The sequence below is a fragment of the Rhineura floridana genome, chromosome 3 (assembly GCF_030035675.1).
Source record: "Rhineura floridana isolate rRhiFlo1 chromosome 3, rRhiFlo1.hap2, whole genome shotgun sequence".
NCBI classification, from domain to species: domain Eukaryota; kingdom Metazoa; phylum Chordata; class Lepidosauria; order Squamata; family Rhineuridae; genus Rhineura; species Rhineura floridana.
Window position 1 is genome coordinate 219,552,620 of NC_084482.1, and position 21,180 is coordinate 219,573,799.

Sequence of the window (21,180 nt, forward strand, 5' to 3'; positions counted from 1 at the left end):
TTGATTTTTCCTTCCCCTAGAGCCAGTCTCATTCAACACATTTAGCTTGAGATAGTGATTAGATAACAGCGTGTTAAATGTATTACACATTTTACCTTTGCATTTCTCTCTCTTTTTGCTTGGTTCAGGTTCATTTTGGGGAGAGAAGTCCTGTTAGAATCTTCTATTTTGGGGTCATGTGTGTTCACAAGTGAAGTTTTTAAGTGAAGTGTTAAGTTTGCATTATGTTCCATCCCAGTGGTCCCTTTTCCCTTATTGATTAGAGCTTCTGCAGCCAGTGTTCAGCAGATTACGGAATTGCTTTTAACATATTAATGTATAAATGTATTATTATCTACAGAATGTTTGAAAATTGATTTTAATGCTGTTTATATGCATGCTTTTACAGATTGCCCTTGATAAAGGGTCTTTATCACCTGAAACGTGTCAGAAAAATATGGCTTTCTGACTGGAGGATGTAGGCTTGGAAAGGCATAAACAGCTGGAACAAGTTAATTTTAAAATCTCAAAGATCTGATGTAAACTAAAAAGTAGAGTCAACACTTACTGAATGAATGAAATATCTTGAAAGGGAAAACAGTCTAGGATAAAGAATATCACTATTAACTAGCTGTGTATACCTGGTGTGATGAGAAATGCATGTTATTATGGAAATTATTTCTTCAGACACTTCTGATATTCCGTTTATTTGCACTCATGTGCTTGCTCTTGGATATAACACACATCCAGAGAGATATGTGACATCATTTCCGCCTCCCCCTCTTCACCCCGGTGGTTTGAACATGTTTCACATTCCGTCTTTCAAGCAAAAACTCTTCAAAAATGGCAGTAATAAAAATCCAAAAGACACAGTATCAGCAGGATCAGTATCAGCAGGATCTAGAGTCAAAACTTTAAAAAGGAGGTTTTCCTACTTGAGAAGGGCCAGTTCCACACTTTAGGGGACAAAAAGTCTTTGCTTAGTCCCTGTTGTCATTTCCCCAGTGGGCTTGACGCTCCAATCGCCAGCCATTATTCACCAAAGCAGGCGACCCACCTGCGGAGACTCCTGCATTTCCTTTTCTGCACACTCTCTGGGGAGTGTTGGGAATGATCCTGCTTAGGCGACTGAGCGGAGATGTTGTAAGGCCTCGGTTTACTGTTTGGACTACATGCGATCAGCACAGTTCCTGTATAGTTGCAGGTGTCAGGCATGTTGAATCAGTTGAATTATTTGAAGTAGTGGACGGCAAGGCTTGTCTGCACTAGATTTTACTGCAGGCCAAGGTCCTTTTTGAGATAGTGTGATAGTTCCTTCCAAGATGGTGCCAGCATGGAGCAGCTTCCTGCTACTACAACTGCAATGGCAAGAGCAAGCTGCCCCAGCAGGTGTGCCCGTGCACCGTCTTGGCCCCATTTACACTGTCATCCGCGCCGTGGCCTGTGGCTCCTTCGATCCCATGCTGCCCACTGACCACAACGAGCCAATGACAACTGGCCAATCAAGGTCTACGTCTACCCGGTCTATTCGCTCCATCCGCAGACGCCGCTGGGGAGTCGTTCGGCCAGCCCGAGAGGAACTTACGGTGGCACCCACCGCCCTGGAAGAGCTGCAAGACTACGAGGCCTGGGAGCTGCCGCTGCAGCGTCGGAAGGCCCGCAGGCCAGACCAGTTGGTCAGCCTGCCGGTGGCTGTTGCCCGCTTTACACTTTACCAGCATCGTCGTCGACGGCTTCGGTGACCTGGGCCAGGGCATGCAGACAGAGACCCCCAGCGTTAAGCTGCACTACTCCTGGCCTGAGCTGCAGGCCGTCGCCATTTCGGACTGGTGTACCGCCCCTTGAAACAGCTGTAAGTTCAGGCGAGATGGAATGCCTTTCCTGGATATTTTTAATTAACGTTATTTGCTATTTAATTTAATTTTTTGTGCAACGTATTGCTTTATTGATGTATTTTTATATTTGTGTTTACTTTTTCTGTAAGACTTCTCGAGAGCCGTTTGGCCAAAAGGCGGGGTATAAATAAACATTAACATAACAAAAAGCCCCAAGAACAGAGGAAGCTGCATTATACCAGGTCAGAGGATTTGCCCATCTAGGCCAACCCTGACTATTACAATTAAGAGTGGGTCTCAGGCAGAGAAAGACCTTTCCCACCACCTCCTAGCTGATCATTTCCTGCCTCCACTTGGAGCTGCCAGGGACTGGACCTAGGATCTTCTGTGCACAAAACAAGTGCTCTCCCCCTGAGCTGCAGTCCCTCCCCAGACATCCAGGGCCCAGACACCCAGTTTCATTACAGCATCCCTGCAGTGCAGTGGCAAAAAAATAAATCCGTATCTTCAGTGTTCATAAGTCAAAGAAAAAAGAGTGTCCGTACCGAGAGAGGCCACCATCTCGTAATTCTCCTGCATGACTTCCCTGTGCAGAGCTCTTTGGCCGGGATCCAGCAGGGCCCATTCCTCCTCCGTGAAATACACGGCCACCTCCTCAAAGGTCAAGAGAGCCTGGAAAGTCAACATATCCTGGAGGAAGAAGACGGAATTTCTGGAACATGTGCCATACTCTCAGTCTGAAAGGGGACGGGATAACAGGGTAGTTGAATGTGGGCATTTATTGAGTGATCAGCCCCATACCTCAGTCACTGAGATCTTGCAGTGATGGCTGACAATCTGAATGGCTTTAAAAGAGAATTGAATGAATTCATGGAGGATATTGTAACATAGCAGGACCTTGGCAGCTACACTTTGGTTCAAATTGGACTAATAGCCTGACCAGTGGGGCATGCTGGGATGACTCCCTTCTTGACCCCCTCTTGTTTCATGACATGAGTTTAATCCCAGAAACGGTTTCACTTTGGTTTCACACCATTGGACCAGCTCTACCCTCTGTCTCTTTGCATTTCCTTAGTATAGTTACTCTTTGTTTAGGTTTCGTGAGGGTGAGTATTTCTGGTTTTTAGACTGCTCATACATCAGGCATAAGAACATAAGAAGAGCCTGCTGGATCAGGCCAGTGGCCCATCTAGTCCAGCATCCTGTTCTCACAGTGGCCAACCAGGTGCCTGGGGGAAGCCCGCAAGCAGGACCCGAGTGCAAGAACACTCTCCCCTCCTGAGGCTTCCGGCAACTGGTTTTCAGAAGCATGCTGCCTCTGACTAGGGTGGCACAGCACAGCCATCACGGCTAGTAGCCATTGATAGCCCTGTCCTCCATGAATTTGTCTAATCTTCTTTTAAAGCTGTCCAAGCTGGTGGCCATTACTGCATCTTGTGGGAGCAAATTCCATAGTTTAACTATGCGCTGAGTAAAGAAGTACTTCCTTTTGTCTGTCCTGAATCTTCCAACATTCAGCTTCTTGGAATGTCCACGAGTTCTAGTATTATGAGAGAGGGAGAAGAACTTTTCTCTATCCACTTTCTCAATGCCATGCATAATTTTATACACTTCTATCATGTCTCCTCTGACCCGCCTTTTCTCTAAACTAAAAAGCCCCAAATGCTTGATTGACTCTCTAAAAAGATCCCACCTCTCTAAGTGTGTATTTTAGGAGTCATGTGTGTACAGTGTGTTCTGCCAGACACATGTCACCAGATCACAAGTGGGGCGAGTGCTCTTGTGTTCAGGTTCTGCTTGCAGGCTTCCCACAGGCATCTGGTCGGCCACTGCAAGAACCGGGTGCTGGAACAGACGGGCAGTGGCCTGATCCGGCAGGCTCTCCTTATGCAGCCTCAGAAGTAGTATTCTCCCAGAGCCCTCCCCACTACTCACAGGGAGACGCACCCCAGCTGTCCCCTCTGTCTTCCCCCAATGATCCTCCCCTTACCAGATGGGGCTGCCTGGCTGCTCTTTCCACTCTATCCCAGAGAAGAGACAATCCGGATGGTGCCTCTGAGGCCATGGCGCTGCCTGAGAGGGAGGAGTAAACTAGGCCAGTTCTGGGACTCTCACACCTTTCACCACGAGGCACGTTTCGTAGGGAGCAGCTCTCAAGGGCCTGCAGGGGAGAGACAGCGGATGGGAGGCATTTCACCCTTCATGCAAATTTGGGTTTCAGAGGTTTGAATATTATAAGTAGCCTCAATCTAAATTTAAAAACCGTATGTTCCTTTCCTGTGTTGTTTTCTTTGGGGCTCACTTTCCTTCAGGATGCTCGATCTACACAGGGCATTAAAGGTTAGGCCCCAAATCTCTCTCAGAGGCCTCCCCAGTTTCTTCCAGACTTTTCTCCATGCTTGGACACCTCTTGTGTCTTTTGACACCCTCGGCCCATCCAGCCCTCTCCCCCCTTATCTCCTGCTTCCCCAAAGCCTTTCCTTCCTGCCCACCACAGAGTCCCTCCTCCAACTTGTGAATCATTTCAGGCTTTGTTACTGAACCCTTTTCATCATGCGTATAATTAGAAACTTAATCCACATGGATATCAATTCCATGCCCTTTTGTTACTGCGCCCTTTTCATCATGCGTGTAATTAAAAACTTAATCAACACGGATATTAATTCCATCCCATGTCCCTGACAGTTGGCAAAAAAATAGGTTTTGCACACATTGTGGAAAGGTTGGTTCAGTCAAATGACTCCAACTCAGAACTCCCTGGGGATGCAAAACGCCTCCGCCTTTCCATGGGAAACAGGGGAAAAGACTGCTGCCCTGCTTTCAGTCTGGTTCAGGCCATTGGGCAAGGAATAGGGGTTGAACTATTTGCAGCAGCAAGACACATTTTTGGTATCATCCACTTTTATAATCCGAGTGAACCTTTAGACATTTCTAAACTACAATACCCATCAGCCCCAGTAAGTATGGTCAATGGCCAAGGATGATGGGAGCTGTAGTTTGGCAACATTTGGAGGGCCAAAGGTTCCTCACACCTGCATTAGATGTTGTGGACTGCAACTCCCATCATGCTGACTGGGGCTGATGGGAGTTGAAGACCAGCAATACTTGGAGGGCACCAGGTTACAGAAGGCTGCTCTGAGTTCAGCAGGTGGCGCACACGGTGCAATGCTTAACAGTGAATTCACCTACTGTATAAAGTTGCAGCTTGAGCGACTGAGATAAGTCGATTTACTCATATTTTTATCCATATCTATATCTATCTATATATTATACAGCCACAAGAGTAGCTTGATATTATAACCAGCATGGATATTTCACATTCCGCAATGTTAAATTGAAAATATCCCCCATGCCATTCTGATCCTTCCCATAGCCTCATTTCAAAACAAAACCTTACAAAACTTATAGTCCTGAACTCAGAAACGCTTGCTTAACAACCCTGTCAATTTTCATGGCGATACACAAAACAGTCAGAGAGAACAGAGAGTTCAAAGTCTAAAAAGAGAGGAACAAACCCCAGAGCCCTTTTGGACTTTTTTCTGTCAGAGTTCTCATAATCTGTTGAAATTCATTAAAAATCAGCCATGTTCACAGAGTACCTGTAATCCTGTTACTGACCTAGCCCCATACTCTTGACCTTCATCTTCTGCAGTTTAAAAGTTAAAAAAAAAACGCCTGCCTGATTTTTAATTAATTTAAGACATTTTGCATTGAACTGATAGTGGCAGGCACGCTCAGTAAGGACCCAATGTCAGTGTTCTAAAAGCCAGACTCACAGCTGCTGGGCTTGGCTAATCCTGGGAAGTGTTTCTGAACGGTGCTGAGATGAGACTCCTATTCCACTGAGAGAGCTCCAGTGGCCAGACTGGTTCAACGGTCAGCCGCTTTGATTGTAGCTCTGTGAGGGGAACAGGGCATCTCCTAGCAACTCTCAGCACCCTTCACTAACTACACTTCCCAGATTCTTTGGGAGAAGCCATGACTATCTAAAGCAATGGTTCTTAACCTGGGGTGCATGCACCCCTGGGAGTGCGACACACTTTTTCTATGGGTGGGAGGCGTTGTTCAAGAGATTTTAAAAATTCATTTACCTTAACTAAGTTAGGCTAAAACACACATTAAAATCGAATAAAATAAAATTTTAAAAAGAACAGTATTTTTTCAGGGGGTGAGAGCGCATATTTTGGAAATCCAAGGGGTGCTGGCAGTGGAAAAGGTTAAGAACCACTGCTCTAAAGTGAAATAAAGGCCTGGTGTGGATGTGGCCAGGGACAGCTTTGGTATAAATTTGGGTGGGAGGCTACATGTGCCTGCTGTAGAATAAAAAGGTGGGGGGAACCCTGAAAAAGAATGTTTTCCTTTTGGAAAGGAGCTTCCCCTCTGCCCAGTGCCCGCCCACCCAATCTCCTCCCCTCCCCTTCCTGCCCTCCTCCTCCCCCCGGTCAGTTTCACCTATCCTAAGCATGATTGCACAGAAGTAAATCCCACTGAACTCAAACGCATGCAAATGATCAAACCTGCCCACCCCTCCTCCTCCCTCCTATCCCCTCCCTTTTGCCCCTTCCTTCACCCCTCCCCCTTCCCCTTCCAATCTCCTTCCCCCTCCCCCTCCTCCATGGTCAGTTTTACCTATCATAGGACTATGACCTGGGAGACCAGGGTTCGAATCCCCACACATCCATGAAGTTCACTGGGTGACCTTGGGCCAGTCACTGCCTCTCAGCCTCAGAGGAAGGCAATGGTAAACTCCCTCTGAACACCGCTTACCATGAAAACCCTATTCACAGGATCTCCACAAGTTGGAATCGATTTGAAGGCAGTCCATTTCATTTTTAAGCATGATTGCACAGGAGTAAATCCCACTGAACTCAATAAGCATGCAAATGATCATACCTGCCCTCCCCTCCTCCTCCCTCATCACCTCCCTTTTGCCCCTTCCTTCTCCCTTTCTTTGCCCCTCCCCCTCCCCTTCCAATCCCCTCCCCCTCATTCTGCTCCCCTCCCTTCTCTCCCCCTCCTCCCCCTCATGGCCAGTTTTACCTATCCTAGCCATGATTACATAGGAGTAAATCCCACTGAACTCAAGAAGCATGCATAGAATCATAGAATAGTAGAGTTGATCAGACCTGCCTTTCCCCTTCTTCCCCTCTACTGTCCTCATCCTTCCTACTTCCTTCTTCCTCCCCTCCCCTCTTCCTTTTTTCTCCTCCCCTTCCCACTCCAGGCCTACCTCACCATGGTCAGTTTTACCTATCCTAAGCATGATTGCATGGGAGTAAATCCCACTGAACTCCATAAACATGCAAATGATCAATCCATTCTCAGCAAACTTGGACAGGATCCCATTTCTTACCTCCCGGATTAAAAAGCAGAGAAATTCACTAATAGGCAAAAAAAACCCCCTGTGGTTTAAAAACGTACCTATAGCCAAGTTATATCTATTAATCTTTAAAAAGCAGAGAAAATGGGTAGCTATAGTGAATGCACCAGGGGAGCAGGAGACCTGAGCTCCTCTCTGAGATATTGTACTGCCTACAAATTTGTAAAAATACAAACACAATTTGGGTTGGTCTTTCACAGTCCAGTTGGTAGCATGTGCCTCTAAGCATATGGTGAGTGGTGGCAACATTTGCAATCAGCCCAAATAAAATAAACAAGACATGTGCTTTGCTAATCTTGTTTTAGCAGGGAGGAAGCAGCAATATTAAAACAGTTGATAGAGTTCAGATAGTCACTTTAAATATGCTTGTTTTACTTTGCAATTTTAGTGACGTTTCCTATAGCAAATCATTTTCCTTTGTTTCTGTGAGTATGTGAAATGCAGCAACACTTTGCAAAATATACACTGAAAAACGCTCCAAAAACGATAGTGGAATAATGGCACTGACTATTCTGCAGAATAGTTTCCAATGGACATAAGGAGTGTCTCAGTTTGCACAAGATGAAACAGTGGGGGGTGAAATATATTCTAGCAAAATTCTAGGTGTGCTCTGTATTTTTAATTAACCATGCCCACCTTTCCTTAAGTGGAGTAGTTTAACCATAGCAGGCTGAAAACATGCATCTTGGGCAGGCCAAGTTTGTTTTTTCCAACAGCTAGAGTCATTGCTATAGACAGCTGGTATAGTACAGTGGGGAGGAGAGCCTGGTTGAGAGTCCAGAGTCTGTGAGTTCAAATCCCCGCTCGTTCCTTCTGGGAGTAAAGGGCCAGCTAAAAGATCACCCCCACACTGAGTGGCTCAGTGGTCACATGCCCTGCCACCTGTGCAGCCGTGGGCAAGCTGCATGGTCCCAAGGAACCCAGTTGCCCCCCAGCTGGCAGTTGCGGACAAGGAAGGGGCTGGCTTGTGCAGCTGTGGCAAGCTGAGCAGGCCCTAGCCAGCTGAGGAGAACTAGCCTCAGAGGGAGGCAATGGTAAATGCCCTCTGAATACTGCTTACCATGAAAACCCTATTTGTAGGGTAGCCATAAGCCGGAAACGACTTGAAGACAGTCCATTTCCATTTTCAGCATCATTGCTTAAGTGGCAGCATATTGTAATCATTCTGATTTTACATCAAACTGCAGTTTCAGATTCAACTGTTAACGTTCCCAAAATAAAAATAGAGCATAACCTCCTGTTTGAAACACAAAAGGCAGTCTTCAGCATCATATGACATTGACCAATAAAAAGGCTTTGGAATTAATAAAAATAAATTTGATACAGATTTCTAGGATGACTAATGAGGGAAATATAATTTTCTAGGTTAGATTGTAGAAAAAGTAGTAACACAGGAAAGAAGCTAAAACACAGCACATGTCTTGTTTATTTTATTTGGGCTGATTGCAGGTGTTGCCACCACTCATTATATGTTCAGACACCAACAAATTGCATTTTCACAAATTTGTAGGACAGTACAATATCTCAGAGAGAGACACAGAGAGAGAGAGAGAGAGAGATACACACATACCCAGGCCTTCCTTCAATGAGCTCACAGTGTGAGATATAGTTTGACATACACACCCATTTGTTGTCACAACAACACTGTCACTGGGCCAAGGTCACCAATGGAATTTCACTCCTGAGCAGGGATTTGAACCTGGTTTCCTTTTGACATAGTTCAGTTATTTAAATTGTGATTCTAATAATAAGATACACACACATATGCACTTGCAGAGATGTGCAAGGTCACACATACGCTGGATGCCCAAAATTTAGAGTAGCACATAAAGTTCCCCTTTGTCCTCACAACAATCCAGTAAGGCGGGCTGAGCTGAGAAATAGTCACTGGCCCAAGGTCACCCACAACCTTGTAGACAACTAGGAATCTAAGTCTAGTCTCCCTGGTAGAGATGTGAAGGCCTGTAACAAAATCAGAAACAAAAATGAAAAAAACCACAAGTTTTTCCCTGATTTTTTTTCTGGGTCTTCACATCTCAGCTCCCTGGTCTAAGCCCAATGCTCTGCATGTGTTTGTGTGCTGAAGAACCTGCTGACATTTTCATGGCTACAGTGTACCCTGCTAGGTAAGAGTCACGTCCATTTTTCCACCCACATTATTTGCCTCTAAAGCCATCCAGCCACAGCTGGAAAGTGGCCCCTGGAAGGCTGCTCAAGCATAAATGTAGCCCTCGGGCTGGAGAATATTCCCCACCACTGCTCTAACCACTACATGAGACACAGGCTTTCATCCTGGCCCACCTTACAGGGCTGTTGTGAGCATTGCCCAGGTATGGTACTTTGGACACCCCACACCAATAGCACTGTAAGGCCCTCCTGCCAACATGGTTGTTCCCAAGGCAAGTGGGCCAATCTTGCAAGAGCAGCTGGGATCCACCCCAAGGGGGGTTAAATCGTCCCCTCCAACACACTTCCAAGAGGATGTCTGGAGAAGCCCCTTCCCCTCAAGCCCAGCTGAGGGGGGGCATTTATTCACCCATTTCCTCCATCCTCTGCCTTGAAAGCTTCTAGAAGCCCATTCAGAGCCTGATCAGTTTCAGATTCCTCTCTCCATCCCTCCAGTTTTCTTGCTTGGCAGGAGGGAAACTGACCAGCCTCTCTTCCAGTGGAGAAAATCCAACAGGGGCTCTCCCTCCAGCTCTGGGGCAGAAAAGCAGCACAGCAAACCCCTCCCCTCCAATGTGCCCCCCAACAAGGCTGTTTCCTCTGCATCAAGAACCCCCCCTTTCCCCCCTGCCTGAGCTGCGCATCATCCCTGGGGTGTCTGGGCTGATCTGCAAAAGAGGTTTGTCGGGGGGGGGCAGCTGCAGTGGAAACAGTTTTGGCCATACTTTGCAGTTGGACTGCATGGATCAGCCTCCCCCCACTTTCTATGGATTCCCAGAGGGAAGGGGGCCTCTTCCATCAACCCCCTCCCCCTCTCAAAAAGCCGTCCCCTATCAGGCCCAGGAATTGCAAAGGCAGCTGCCCTCTCCCAGCTGCGGCTCTCAAAACCAACACAGGACATCAACCCCCCCAACACACAGCCACCCCCAAGTTCCCCCCTGCAAAGCTACATCCCCTTGCCCAGGCTCTGGCTTCCAAGAGGGCCTTGCAAGGCAAACCTGGAGGCACTTCCTTTGCAAATGGACTGAATGCACCAGGGACCCCCAGAGGGAATGGGGGGAGTGGGGCTCTTCCCCCCTTTTCCCTCACCCCCCAACAAAAATACCAAATCCTCCGCCACCCCTTTCACCTCTCTGTCCTCTGCACACTCCAGCCTCCTCCTCTCTGGGCCTAATTACGCGGAATATGAATGAAGACAGTCCCCCCCCCTTCCCCTTCAATACTCTCTCCCCCTCCCTGTGATGAAGACTTCCTGCCTCTCTAGGAACCAGAACTCTTTTCCTTAACCCATCGGAGGACTGAGTGGCAAGAGCTGCTCATCCCCCCCAACTGCCAAAATGTTTCTCCCTCCTGTCTGTTGGGGAGGGGTGCAAATGCAACCCCCCCCTCGAGTTCCCCTCCTTGCCCCACCGGCAGCAGGAAGTCTTCATCAGAAAGGGGGGCACAATAGAGAAGGGGACAGGACGGGGGTCTCCATTCAAAAGGGGGGAGGGGGCTAGGACTGGCATGAAGGGAGCCTGCGCTTCTGAATTTGCCCCCACGTTACTGGGGAGAGCCACGGGTGCCACTTGGAGGAAAAATGAGATGTAAATGCATAAATAAATAAATAAATAGGTACGTGCAACATAGGGGTCATTCAGTGTATGGGGGGACAAGGAGGGCCTTCTAAATGGGGCTGCAGGTGCCTCTTCCTCGGAGGGAGGCACAGTCTGCCTGAGCCCTTTGCAAGCTGCCCCACGCTACTCCTTGCAGCTTCCGATGCCAGGGGGTCGAATGGGGCTGTGGGGGCTGCTTCAAAGAGCAGCGATGGGAGGGGTGTAGTCAGAGGGGTGTGAGTGTTGCAGACCTGTTCCCTTTCTGGGAGCAGGGTCCCAGCCAGGTCCCTATGCATGAGCCAATCAGTAGGAGAAGGGAGCATATTAGCCACTGAGAAGAGTCCTTGTCGTGCTGGTTGGAGCCAATCAGAGTGAAAGGAGTTGAGAGGGTCACTGAGAAGACTCTTCTCAATAGCTAACACACAGGCTTCCCCCTCCTTCCATGCTGATTGGCTCCTAGGGATGTCTGTTGCAGCGGAGTGTGAACTCGCAAGGCAACAGGGAGACAAAGGAAAGTGGGAGAAGGGACGTGGCTGTGAGGGGGTGTAGGGTGACTGTCATGAAGGGACCTTGCACTTCTGAATTTGCCGCTGTGCTATGGGAGAAACTTCCCTCTCCAGTAAGGCAACCTCCTCCCCCTCCAATATCCCTCCAATACCCTTGGCTCCAGCAAAGGGATGATCAAAAGCTCCACTTTAAGCATCTTTGAATGATCTCGGAAGCCCTGCCCTCCCCTGCCCCATGTTTGAATCCGTGTATGATGGCAGGTGTGGGGCAGGTGGTCATGGCTTCCCCAAAACAGCCTCATGGGCCAAAGAGGCAGGTCTGGATGGCCCAGATTCTCCCCCCCCCGGCTGAAGGTTCCCCACCTGGTTTAGAGATTTTAAAAATACTAACGGGTTCGTAAATACTTTTGAATAAATAAAACAGGTAGATCCTGGCCACTGTAGTTAGCACCCATACATATAGCCTTAGCCTCTGTTAATTTGTCTAATTATACTTACTTTTTATTTTTTTATTAAAACATTTCCTGTCGTAGACCCAAAATACAAATGGACATCAACAGTACAGATAAATTTAAAACTTTTAAAATAGGAGATTCTTAATTTACAGTCCGAAGTAATAAAAGCTGCCTTTTCCGTATGATTTGAGCTATAAAAAGGAACTTGGCCACTGTTTTAGTTATAATCTTATCATTATCAGACATTAGTAATTGGAGAAGCTTCTTATGTGAGCAGCCAGGGAAGGCCTTAAAAATTGGAGATATAAGCCTGGAGTGTAATTCCAAATAATAAGTGCATACAAACAATATGTGTGCAATTGTTTCAGCCTCTCCCTGGGAGCAGGGACACAGCCGCAGCTCTGGAGGAATTCCTTGGAAACGGCCCTCTGTCATCGCAGAGGGGAGACAGTTGAATCTGGCTCTAGAAAATAGAAAACAGTAATGGGGAATTCTCAAATTTTCAAGATATCCTGCAGGTTTTAAAAACGGGAGGGTCAAATCAAAAGAAAGAGGTGAACAGGAAGTACATGCACTAGCTCTTAGGTATTGGGAGTCAATATCCTTAAGGCGCTGTGATATATTCCGCTTTGCTACTTCTAGATCCCAAGTCGACAATGTTTCCAATGAAAAACCCATATGATTTATCCTTTCATGGTAAATACTAGACCAGGAACTTACAAAAGGATCCTTCCATAATAAATTTAGAAAGCCTAGGGAGGGTCCAGCATAAGCCACTTTGACCCAATAATTATTGGCCCAGAGCCAAGCTGTACATTCCAATGATGTAAAACCGACCTCAAGTCGGAGCCCAGCTGGGGATGCACAACGAGGCAGACCAAATAAAGTGCGTAAAAAATATGATGCCACTGCCTCAACCTTGGGGGTGAAACTCGTAACCCAAATGGGTATCCCATATAAAAGTTGGGGGAGAATTTTGATCTTAAAGATCTGGATAGCTGCTGGGATATACTGGCCTCCCATAGAATAAAAGAAATGAATAATTGCTTTAGAGGTGTTATAGGCAGATAAAACTGCAGCCTGACTATGAGCAGCCCATGAAAGTGAAGAGCAGAAAAGTATTCCCAGATACCTAAACTTCTTATCCTGCTCAAAACATCCATTTATAGTCCAATGGTGTTTCCTTGAACTGCGTGAAAAAAACCATTATTTTTGACTTGGTATAATTGATGACAAGGAAATTTTTATCACAGAAAGACATACATGCGCGAAGGAGGCGTTTAAGACCAACCTTCGAGTAGGACAATAATACAGCATCGTCTGCATAAAGTAATAGGGGGCATTTCACATTAGCTAATTTAGGTGGGTGGAATTTATCCGCAGAACAGTAGCTATTCAGATCATTGATATAAAGATTGAAAAGACAGCTAAAACACAGCCCTGATGAACCCCAACATTTGCAGGGATAGCGTTGGAGAGATTACCGTTTGACCCACATCTGATCCGAATCATGGTGCTCTGGTAAAGGCAGCTAATAAGATAAAGAAGACGTTTATCTATCAATGTTTGTGATAGCTTAGCCCATAGTAATTCTCTTGGGACTGAATCAAAAGCTGTCTTAAGATCCATGAAAGCCGCATAAAGGCCCCTCCTTGAGAGGTTCATATATTTTTCTGCTAAGTATCATAGCACTAAGCAATGGTCAATAGTTGATCTGCTCCTGCGAAAACCTGTCTGTTCCCTCCCTAAAATGTTCTCCTCCTCAATCCAGGTCTGTAGTCTTGCATTTAAAAGACCAGCGTATAACTTACCTATCACTGAAAGAAGACTGATTGGCCTGTAATTTGAGGGATCACCCCGATCTTCTTTCTTATATATTGGGATGACCGCCGCTTCAAGCCAAGTGGTAGGGAGCTTCTCCGTGAGATTTATCAAGGTGAAAAGATTTGCCAAGAGCGGGGCCCACCACTGGACATGGGCCTTTACTAGCTCCGGAAGGATTTTATCTAGACCTGGCGCCCTACAAGGTTTTAAGGTCCTGATCAAGGAAACAACTTCTGATTGCTGCACAGGAGGCCAGATAGGTAAGGAGCTAAGGTCTTCAAAAATAAAAGCTTGGAGCTTATGAGCCCTACAGTTTGCAAATAGAGTTTTAAAATGATGCTCCCAAGTTGCAGGTGGAATGTTACACTGCGGGGAGGGAGAGGAGGAGCCCAAAGCATCGGTAACCATTGACCAAAAAAGCTTCGAGTTATTATTTAAAGAGGCAGTGATTAAGCCTTGCCATCCCACCTGACTAAATTGCCTGTTTCCCCCAATGATTAACTGTTTATACTTCCTTTTTGTGAGATAGTATTCTGGCAGGAGGGAATTCAGATTCTCGCGTCTATAAGTACCGTAGATTCTTCTTAGCAGGTTCTTAATTTCATGGTATTCCCTATCGAACCATTTAGGGCAGCGCTGTTTTGCCGAGCAGGAAGAAAAAGCCAGTGGGGTTAACACACTTTCCAGGGCCGAAGACAAAGAAGAGTAGTCACAAAGAGCAGCCGATATTGAATTAGCTGCAGATATGCTAGTTTTAAGCTTTAGACCATTTGAAGAACCAAGAAAAGTGGCTATCTTCACAAAGATCTGTTCGTTCCAATGGGGTCTCTTATAATTTACTTGAGATGGACTGGTCTTATATTGGGTGACATTTGTCGACTGACCCACTCCCGTTATTGAGAGATTAAAAGTTAGTGGTAGATGATCACTTTCCATCCTGAAATTAACTGAAAAGTTAAGAGTCTGATATATTAGAGAGCGGGAAATCAAGAGATAGTCCACGACACTACTGCCGCAGTTAGAAATATAGGTGAATTCCGCTGGGGTATCAGCCTGGGAATGCCCATTGATAATTGTCAGATTTAAACGAGCTACCATCTGAATCAAACAAACTCCTGCGAAATTCACCTTTTGGTCTTTTGAGTATCTGTCATAATTTGGAATAACATTTTCAGTGTCCATTTCCTCCCAGAGTGGAGATGCCGCTAAAGATTTACTATCGGGACCAATCCTGGCATTAAGATCCCCCATTATAATAAGGGGAGCCTTAGGATGTTGTTTTTCTAGCTCCAAGATGTAGTTTTCCAATTTCCCCCATAATGAAGTCGCATCACTTTTCCGAAGAGAGGGGGGGGATGTATACATTTAATAGGAGGAGGGCAGTGGATCTAAATTCTACTAGTGCCGCAATAGCAAAGTTATCGCATGGGGGGAATTTTCTCATTTTAGAGCAGGAAATGGTAGATATCATAATTGCAAGCCCTGACTTGGATCTTCCTCTCCCTTTGGTAAATCAATTATCCTAAACCCATTAAAATCAATGTTTTTAGAGTACCAAGTTTCCTGGACACAGATCACATCGAAGGACCTTAGAAATTGAACCAGGCCCAGACAATTTTGTTTAGAAGCCCAGCCCACGATGTTCCATGACAGAAATTTGATCTGATCTAGTTTACTATCAGGGCCAGCACTGCTCCACCCTTTAGGATTAAATTTTACCGAAGGGCTGGCAACAGCTCGAGGGTCATAAGAGCGTGGGGAGTTATCATGATTCGTCCAGGATTGTTGGAGACTTACAGTTTTAAACTTTTGTGGGAATTTACCCAAACCCACCCCCAATTGGTTATTAATCCAGCCCTCTTTGTTACAAGACCAAGTTGGTGATTGTCAGTTAGAACATGATAGATCGACTTCTATTATTTCCAGACTGTCACCCATTTTCCTGAAGACACAGCAATTGTTAGACAATAAGCGAGGAGTAGGAGTTTGAATCGGAGAAATGAGTGGATTATCTTTAGAGTCTGATGAACCAAGCTCATGGGGTTCCAAATACTGGACAGCCAACCAATCTAGAGTTAGGGCATATGATCTTGTTGATGAGGTCTTAATTTGTGTGTCTTTATCCTCTGCTGGATCCTGAACCAGGATAGGAAAGTTGGTTAAATGGTCTTCAGAAGTTTTTAATACAATTACTTCAGGTGAAAGTACTAGATATTTCCCCACATTGGAATGATGGTTTGGTATGGTCATTGAGGATGAATTCCCCAGAATATTAAGATTAGGCATCATGGTATGGTCCTTATCGCCCTTTTGGGAGCACTGATTATCCTGTTTTTAACAGGAAGGTTCCGGTCGGGTTCTTTACTTGTATCTGGAGCTGGCAAAGAAAAATCAATCATGGTATGGTCCTTATCGCCCTTTTGGGAGCACTGATTATCCTGTTTTTAACAGGAAGGTTCCGGTCGGGTTCTTTACTTGTATCTGGAGCTGGCAAAGAAAAATCAATCAGATTCAGTTTGGTGTCATGCCTAAAGATGTTCAAAAGAATATCTAGCAAAGAAGCTAGTCATGACAAGATCTCATTTTGCTCCTGCTTAGGAAGTACACCGAAGCTCTCAATAAGCAGAGCTTCTTCAGGAACCATCATCCCAAAGGCAAAGGCTTCCTTGCTTTGATGGGATATAAATCAAAGTCGATGTTGATATTTTATATTATAGCCAGCATGGATTTTTCACATTCCACAATGTTAAACTGAAAATACCCCCATGCCATTCTGATGCTTTCCTTAAGCACATTTCAAAACAAAACCTTACAAAATTCTGAACTTAGAAACGCTTAAGAACCCTCTAAACTTTCATGGCGATACACAAAACAGTCAGAGAGAATCGAGAGTTCAAAGTGTGTGAGAGAAACACCCCTGTTGAACTTTTTTCTCTCAGAGTCCTCATAATTTGTTCATATTAATTAAAAATCAGCCATGTTCACAGAGTATCTGTAATCCTATTACTGACCTTGCCCCATACTCAGACCTTCATCTTCTGCAGTTTATGTCCTGTCACATATCCTTGGCATATTAACTTTGCCAACCTATCATCTGCCAACCTTCAGTGGCTGCATAAGATGTATTTATTTATTTATTGTCAGTTTTCCTGTCCTAAAACTGCTGTCTGTCACTTTGTATGCCCAGCTGAAACCAGCGTTCCCAGAATATTCTGAAACCTCACACAGCATGAATTCATTTCTGTTCATTATTTCTTTATTTATTATTTGATTTATATCCTGCCCTTCCTCCCAGGAGCTGATGCAAGAAGCTGCAAGAGTAATTGCAGCCTCTCTCTGGATCCAGGGTCAGGCAGGGGGTCCCAGTCCTTGCAGCACTTACCAGGGACTTCAGCTGTCTCAAAAGACAGCAACTCAGGGGAGCAAGCAGCAGTCACTGAGATGCAAAGATACTGACTCCCAGGGCAGGTCTTGTTCAGTCCCCCTAGTGCGGCAGCTGCTTCTCACTTGATGTCATTAAGCCCAGATATGTCTGTTTTTTCCTGTTACTATCATACAACTGTGTTATACTTTTTTCTCTCTCTTAAACAACATGGAATGAAAAGTGGAGTGAGGGGGAAGCTGCTGCAAAATGGGCTCATTCCAGCATTAATACAGGATACCTGAAAGACCGTCTTACCACTTATATACCCAGCCGATCACTACGCTCTGCAGGTAAGGGCTTTCTGTAGATACCATCTTATCAAGAGGTTCGTTCTGTACAATATAGGAAATGGACCTTTAGTGTGGCGGCACCTATCCTGTGGAATTTCCTCCCTTTGAATATTAGGCAGGCGCCATCTCTGCTATCTTTTCGGCGCCTTTAGAAGACTTTCATCTTCCAACAAGCCTTTTAAGTTGAGACCTATCCCAGTCTGCTTCTGTGTTAGAATTGCTTGTTAATATGTCTTTTAATATCTTTAACTCTTTTTTTAAAAAAGATGTATTTAAAGGTTTTTTTAATGTTTTTAACATTGTTTTGTTTTAATTGTATTTTAAGGTCTTTTCATGATGTTTTAAAGTGTTTTTAATGTTTCTGTTTGCTGCCCTGGGCTCCTGCTGGAAGGAAGGGCGGGGTATAAATAAATGACACACACCCCGCCGCCCCAATAGCCGTCTTAATGTGGTAGTTCCTCCTGAATGGCAATAGGAATTGATGGGATTTCTAACTAAAGGGATGTCCCAGAAGCAAATAAAGTGGCAGGATCTTAAGATCTTATATACATTTATACTCCCCTGACAAACTGGCTGAGCAAGATATTAATGATTACTTAGTAGCAGTAGGTATGAGTCTCCCTTTCTGGCTAGCAGAAGGAGTACATGGACTGTCCTGTTACTGAACTTGAAAAAAAGTATTCAAGAAGCCACTGAATCTTCAAAAACGTTTTGACTTCATCTGTTGATTCTTCTAATTAGGTGAGGGGAGGAGTCAAGGCAGGCACAGCATGGTGATGCAACTTCTGTTTCCGCTGCTGCTGCTGCTGCTGCTGCCGCCGCCGCTGCTGCCGCTGCTGCTGCCGCCGCCGCCTTATGGAGACTGAGATGCTGAAGGCAAAATGCCTCTTGACTCTGGAAATGGATCTGATAGATGAACTCAATTATTTCAGGCCAGGAGACCACCTCATTAGTGGGGTCATCTCTCCCACACATGCTGTGTTCTATCCATATGTCTTCAACCAGCCTCCCTTTACCAGCATTCTCGAGTAAGTCATTTTATGGGGGTGGGAGTTACTGCTGCTTCATTTGCTACCAATTGCATGAACTCCAGTTATGCCCGGTGACCAGGCTGTCTCCTGCTCCTACTAAACCCCTGTCCTGCTTTGCCTTTGGGAAGATACTTTTCCCCCAGTAGATTTCCCCATCACCTTTTCTTTTGAGAAAGTTTGCTGCACAAGAGCTCAACATCCACTTTACTTGTGCAGTTGGGGGCAAATGAATCAGCAGCAAAATGATCAGCCAGGGAGAACAGCAAGAGGGGAGGGGGGGCAGAGAGCCTTGGTGTGTGTTTTTTTGCATGTATTTTGAATTAGTAGAGATCATAGAATAGTAGAGTTGGCAGGGGCCTATAAGGCCGTCAAGTCCAACCCCCTGGTCAATGCAGGCATCCAAACAAAAGCATTCCCGACAGATCGCTGTCCAGCTAACTCTTGAAGGCCTCCAGTGTTGGAGAGCCCACTACCTGTGCAGCTCTGTGTGCATGTGCTTGCATGTATACCCCTGCTATGACTTCTCCAGATGTTGTTGAACTACAACTCCCATCAGCCCCAGCCAACTTAGTCAGTGATGAGGGATGATGGGATTTCTGGTCCAATAACATCTGGGGACCCAAGGATGAGGACTTCTGGGACAGATCACATCGGAGGACAAAGTGGCTAGGAAAGTGGAATGTGAACAGAGCTTGGAAAAGTTACTTTTTTAAACTACAACTCCCATCAGCCCCAACTAGCATGGCCACTGGGTTGGGCTGATGGGAGTTGTACTTCAAAAAAGTAACGTTTCCAAACTCTGAATGTGAAGAACACTGAATTTTGGGAAAGGGGAAAGTCATGGGAACTGGTGCTAGGAAACAGTTGTTGGGAGGTTAAAGAGCTAAGCTGGGGGGGAGGGAAGTGGCACTGCTTTCTTATTGGGGGGAAAACGGGGGGGAGAAAATGTTGATGGAAAGCTGATGGAAAGTTGATGGAGGAAAAGAGCAGGGAGTGTCCAAACAGCATCTTAGCTGAGAGATTGGATGCCCGTCCTCAGGCAGAAATGCAGTTGGGGCAGGTGGCTATTATTTTATTTATGACATTTGGGTGACACCCTATTAATACAGTGATGTTTTAAAGTGTTTTAGCACTTTATTTGCAGCCCTGGGCTCCTGCTGGGAGGAAGGGCGGGATACAAATTAAATAATATAATACAAAGTTCTCCAGAGAGCTTACTATAAATAAGAAAAAAACTATTAAAATAGTATTATTATGGACTGCCTTCAAGTCGATTCTGACTGGGTTTTCATGGCAAGCAGTATTCAGAGGTGGTTGACCATTGCCTCCCTCCCTTATGTGCACCCCAATTTCTGAGTGGTGAGTGACTTCAGGGATGCCAGCATTTACCTTTGGTTAAGTTTCCTTGGAATGCATGTTAATGGAAATGGTAGTATCTTTGTGATATGTACAGGCTGAGCCTAAGATGAACGGACTCACAGTTCACTTGCTCCCCTATTAGGTTTCCAGGTACCACCCTCAGCAAACTTGGCTTTCAGTGTAGAGAGTAAATCAAGCCTTTGTGTCTTTCAGCTCCAGAGGAGACGAGGCCCAAGTAGCCCTTGGGCTATTGTTCTAGGATGACCGTGGCATCCAGCCAGACAAGGGGGGGGGGAGACCTACGCCCTTCTTCTAAAGGCACAACTAACTAGTGGTTTCTATGGCAACACATCTGCAGCTCAGTGGCAGAGCATCTGCCTTGCGTGCAGAAGGTCCCAGGTTCAACCCCCAATGGCATCTTCAGGTAGGGCAAGGAGAGATTCCCTGTCTGAAACCCTGGAGAGCAGCTGCCGGTCAGTGTAGACAATACTGAGCTAGATGGACCCCAATGGCCTGACTCAGCGTGAGGAGGCGGCTTCCTTCGTTCCTACTTGACCAATTCTTTAGACATGTTAAAAGGATGGCTTTTAACATCCTGACTTAACAAAAAGACTGGTTTGACCAATTCAGCACTCTTCTACCACAGACTTCCCATCTTACAGACATAAACCAACAGGCTTGGAAGGACCCAAATACATCATCCAAACCAGCCTCCTAATCCTATGACACTACAAAGTAAAAATATTGTTGTTATGTGCCTCCAAGTCAATTACAACTTATGGTGACCCTATGACTCAGTGACCTCCAATAGCATCTGTCGTGAACCACCCTGCTCAGATCTTGTAAGTCCACGTCTGTGGCTTCCTTTATGGAATCAATCCATCTCTTGTTTGGCCTTCCTCTTTTTCTACTCCCTTCTGTTTTCCCCAGCATTGTTGTCTTTTCTAGTGAATCCTGTCAGCTCATTATGTGTTCAAAGTATAATAACCTCAGCTTCAACATTTTAGCTTCTAATGGTAGTTCTGGTTTAATTTGTTCTAACATGCAATTATTTGTCTTTTTCACGATCCATGGTATGCGCAAAGCTCTTCTCCAGCACCACATTTCAAATGAGTTGATTTTTCTCTTATCTGCTTTTTTCACTGTCCAACTTTCACATCCATACATAGAGATTGGGAATATCATGGTCTGAATGATCCTGACTTTGGTGTTCAGTGATACATCTTTGCATTTGAGGACCTTTTCTAGTTCTCTCACAGCTGCCCTCCCCAGTCCTACCCTTCTTCTGATTTCTTGACTATTGTCTCCATTTTGGTTAATGACTCTGCCAAGATAT

At 45.5% G+C, this 21,180-nt stretch overlaps 1 protein-coding gene across 1 annotated transcript in view; it reads right to left on the minus strand.

Moving 5' to 3' along the window:
- The window catches only part of LOC133381656 (zinc finger protein 420-like), a 58,681-nt gene extending 48,116 nt beyond the window's left edge, over positions 1–10,565 (minus strand). The window contains exons 1-3 of the mRNA XM_061621005.1: positions 10,490–10,565; positions 3,805–3,975; positions 2,360–2,504 (exon numbers count right to left, since the gene is read on the minus strand). Coding sequence (XP_061476989.1) covers positions 2,360–2,504; positions 3,805–3,879 — 220 coding nt within the window. The 5' untranslated portion in view covers positions 3,880–3,975; positions 10,490–10,565. The remainder of the gene's footprint in view (positions 1–2,359; positions 2,505–3,804; positions 3,976–10,489) is intronic.
- Between the last annotated feature and the right edge of the window lie 10,615 nt (positions 10,566–21,180).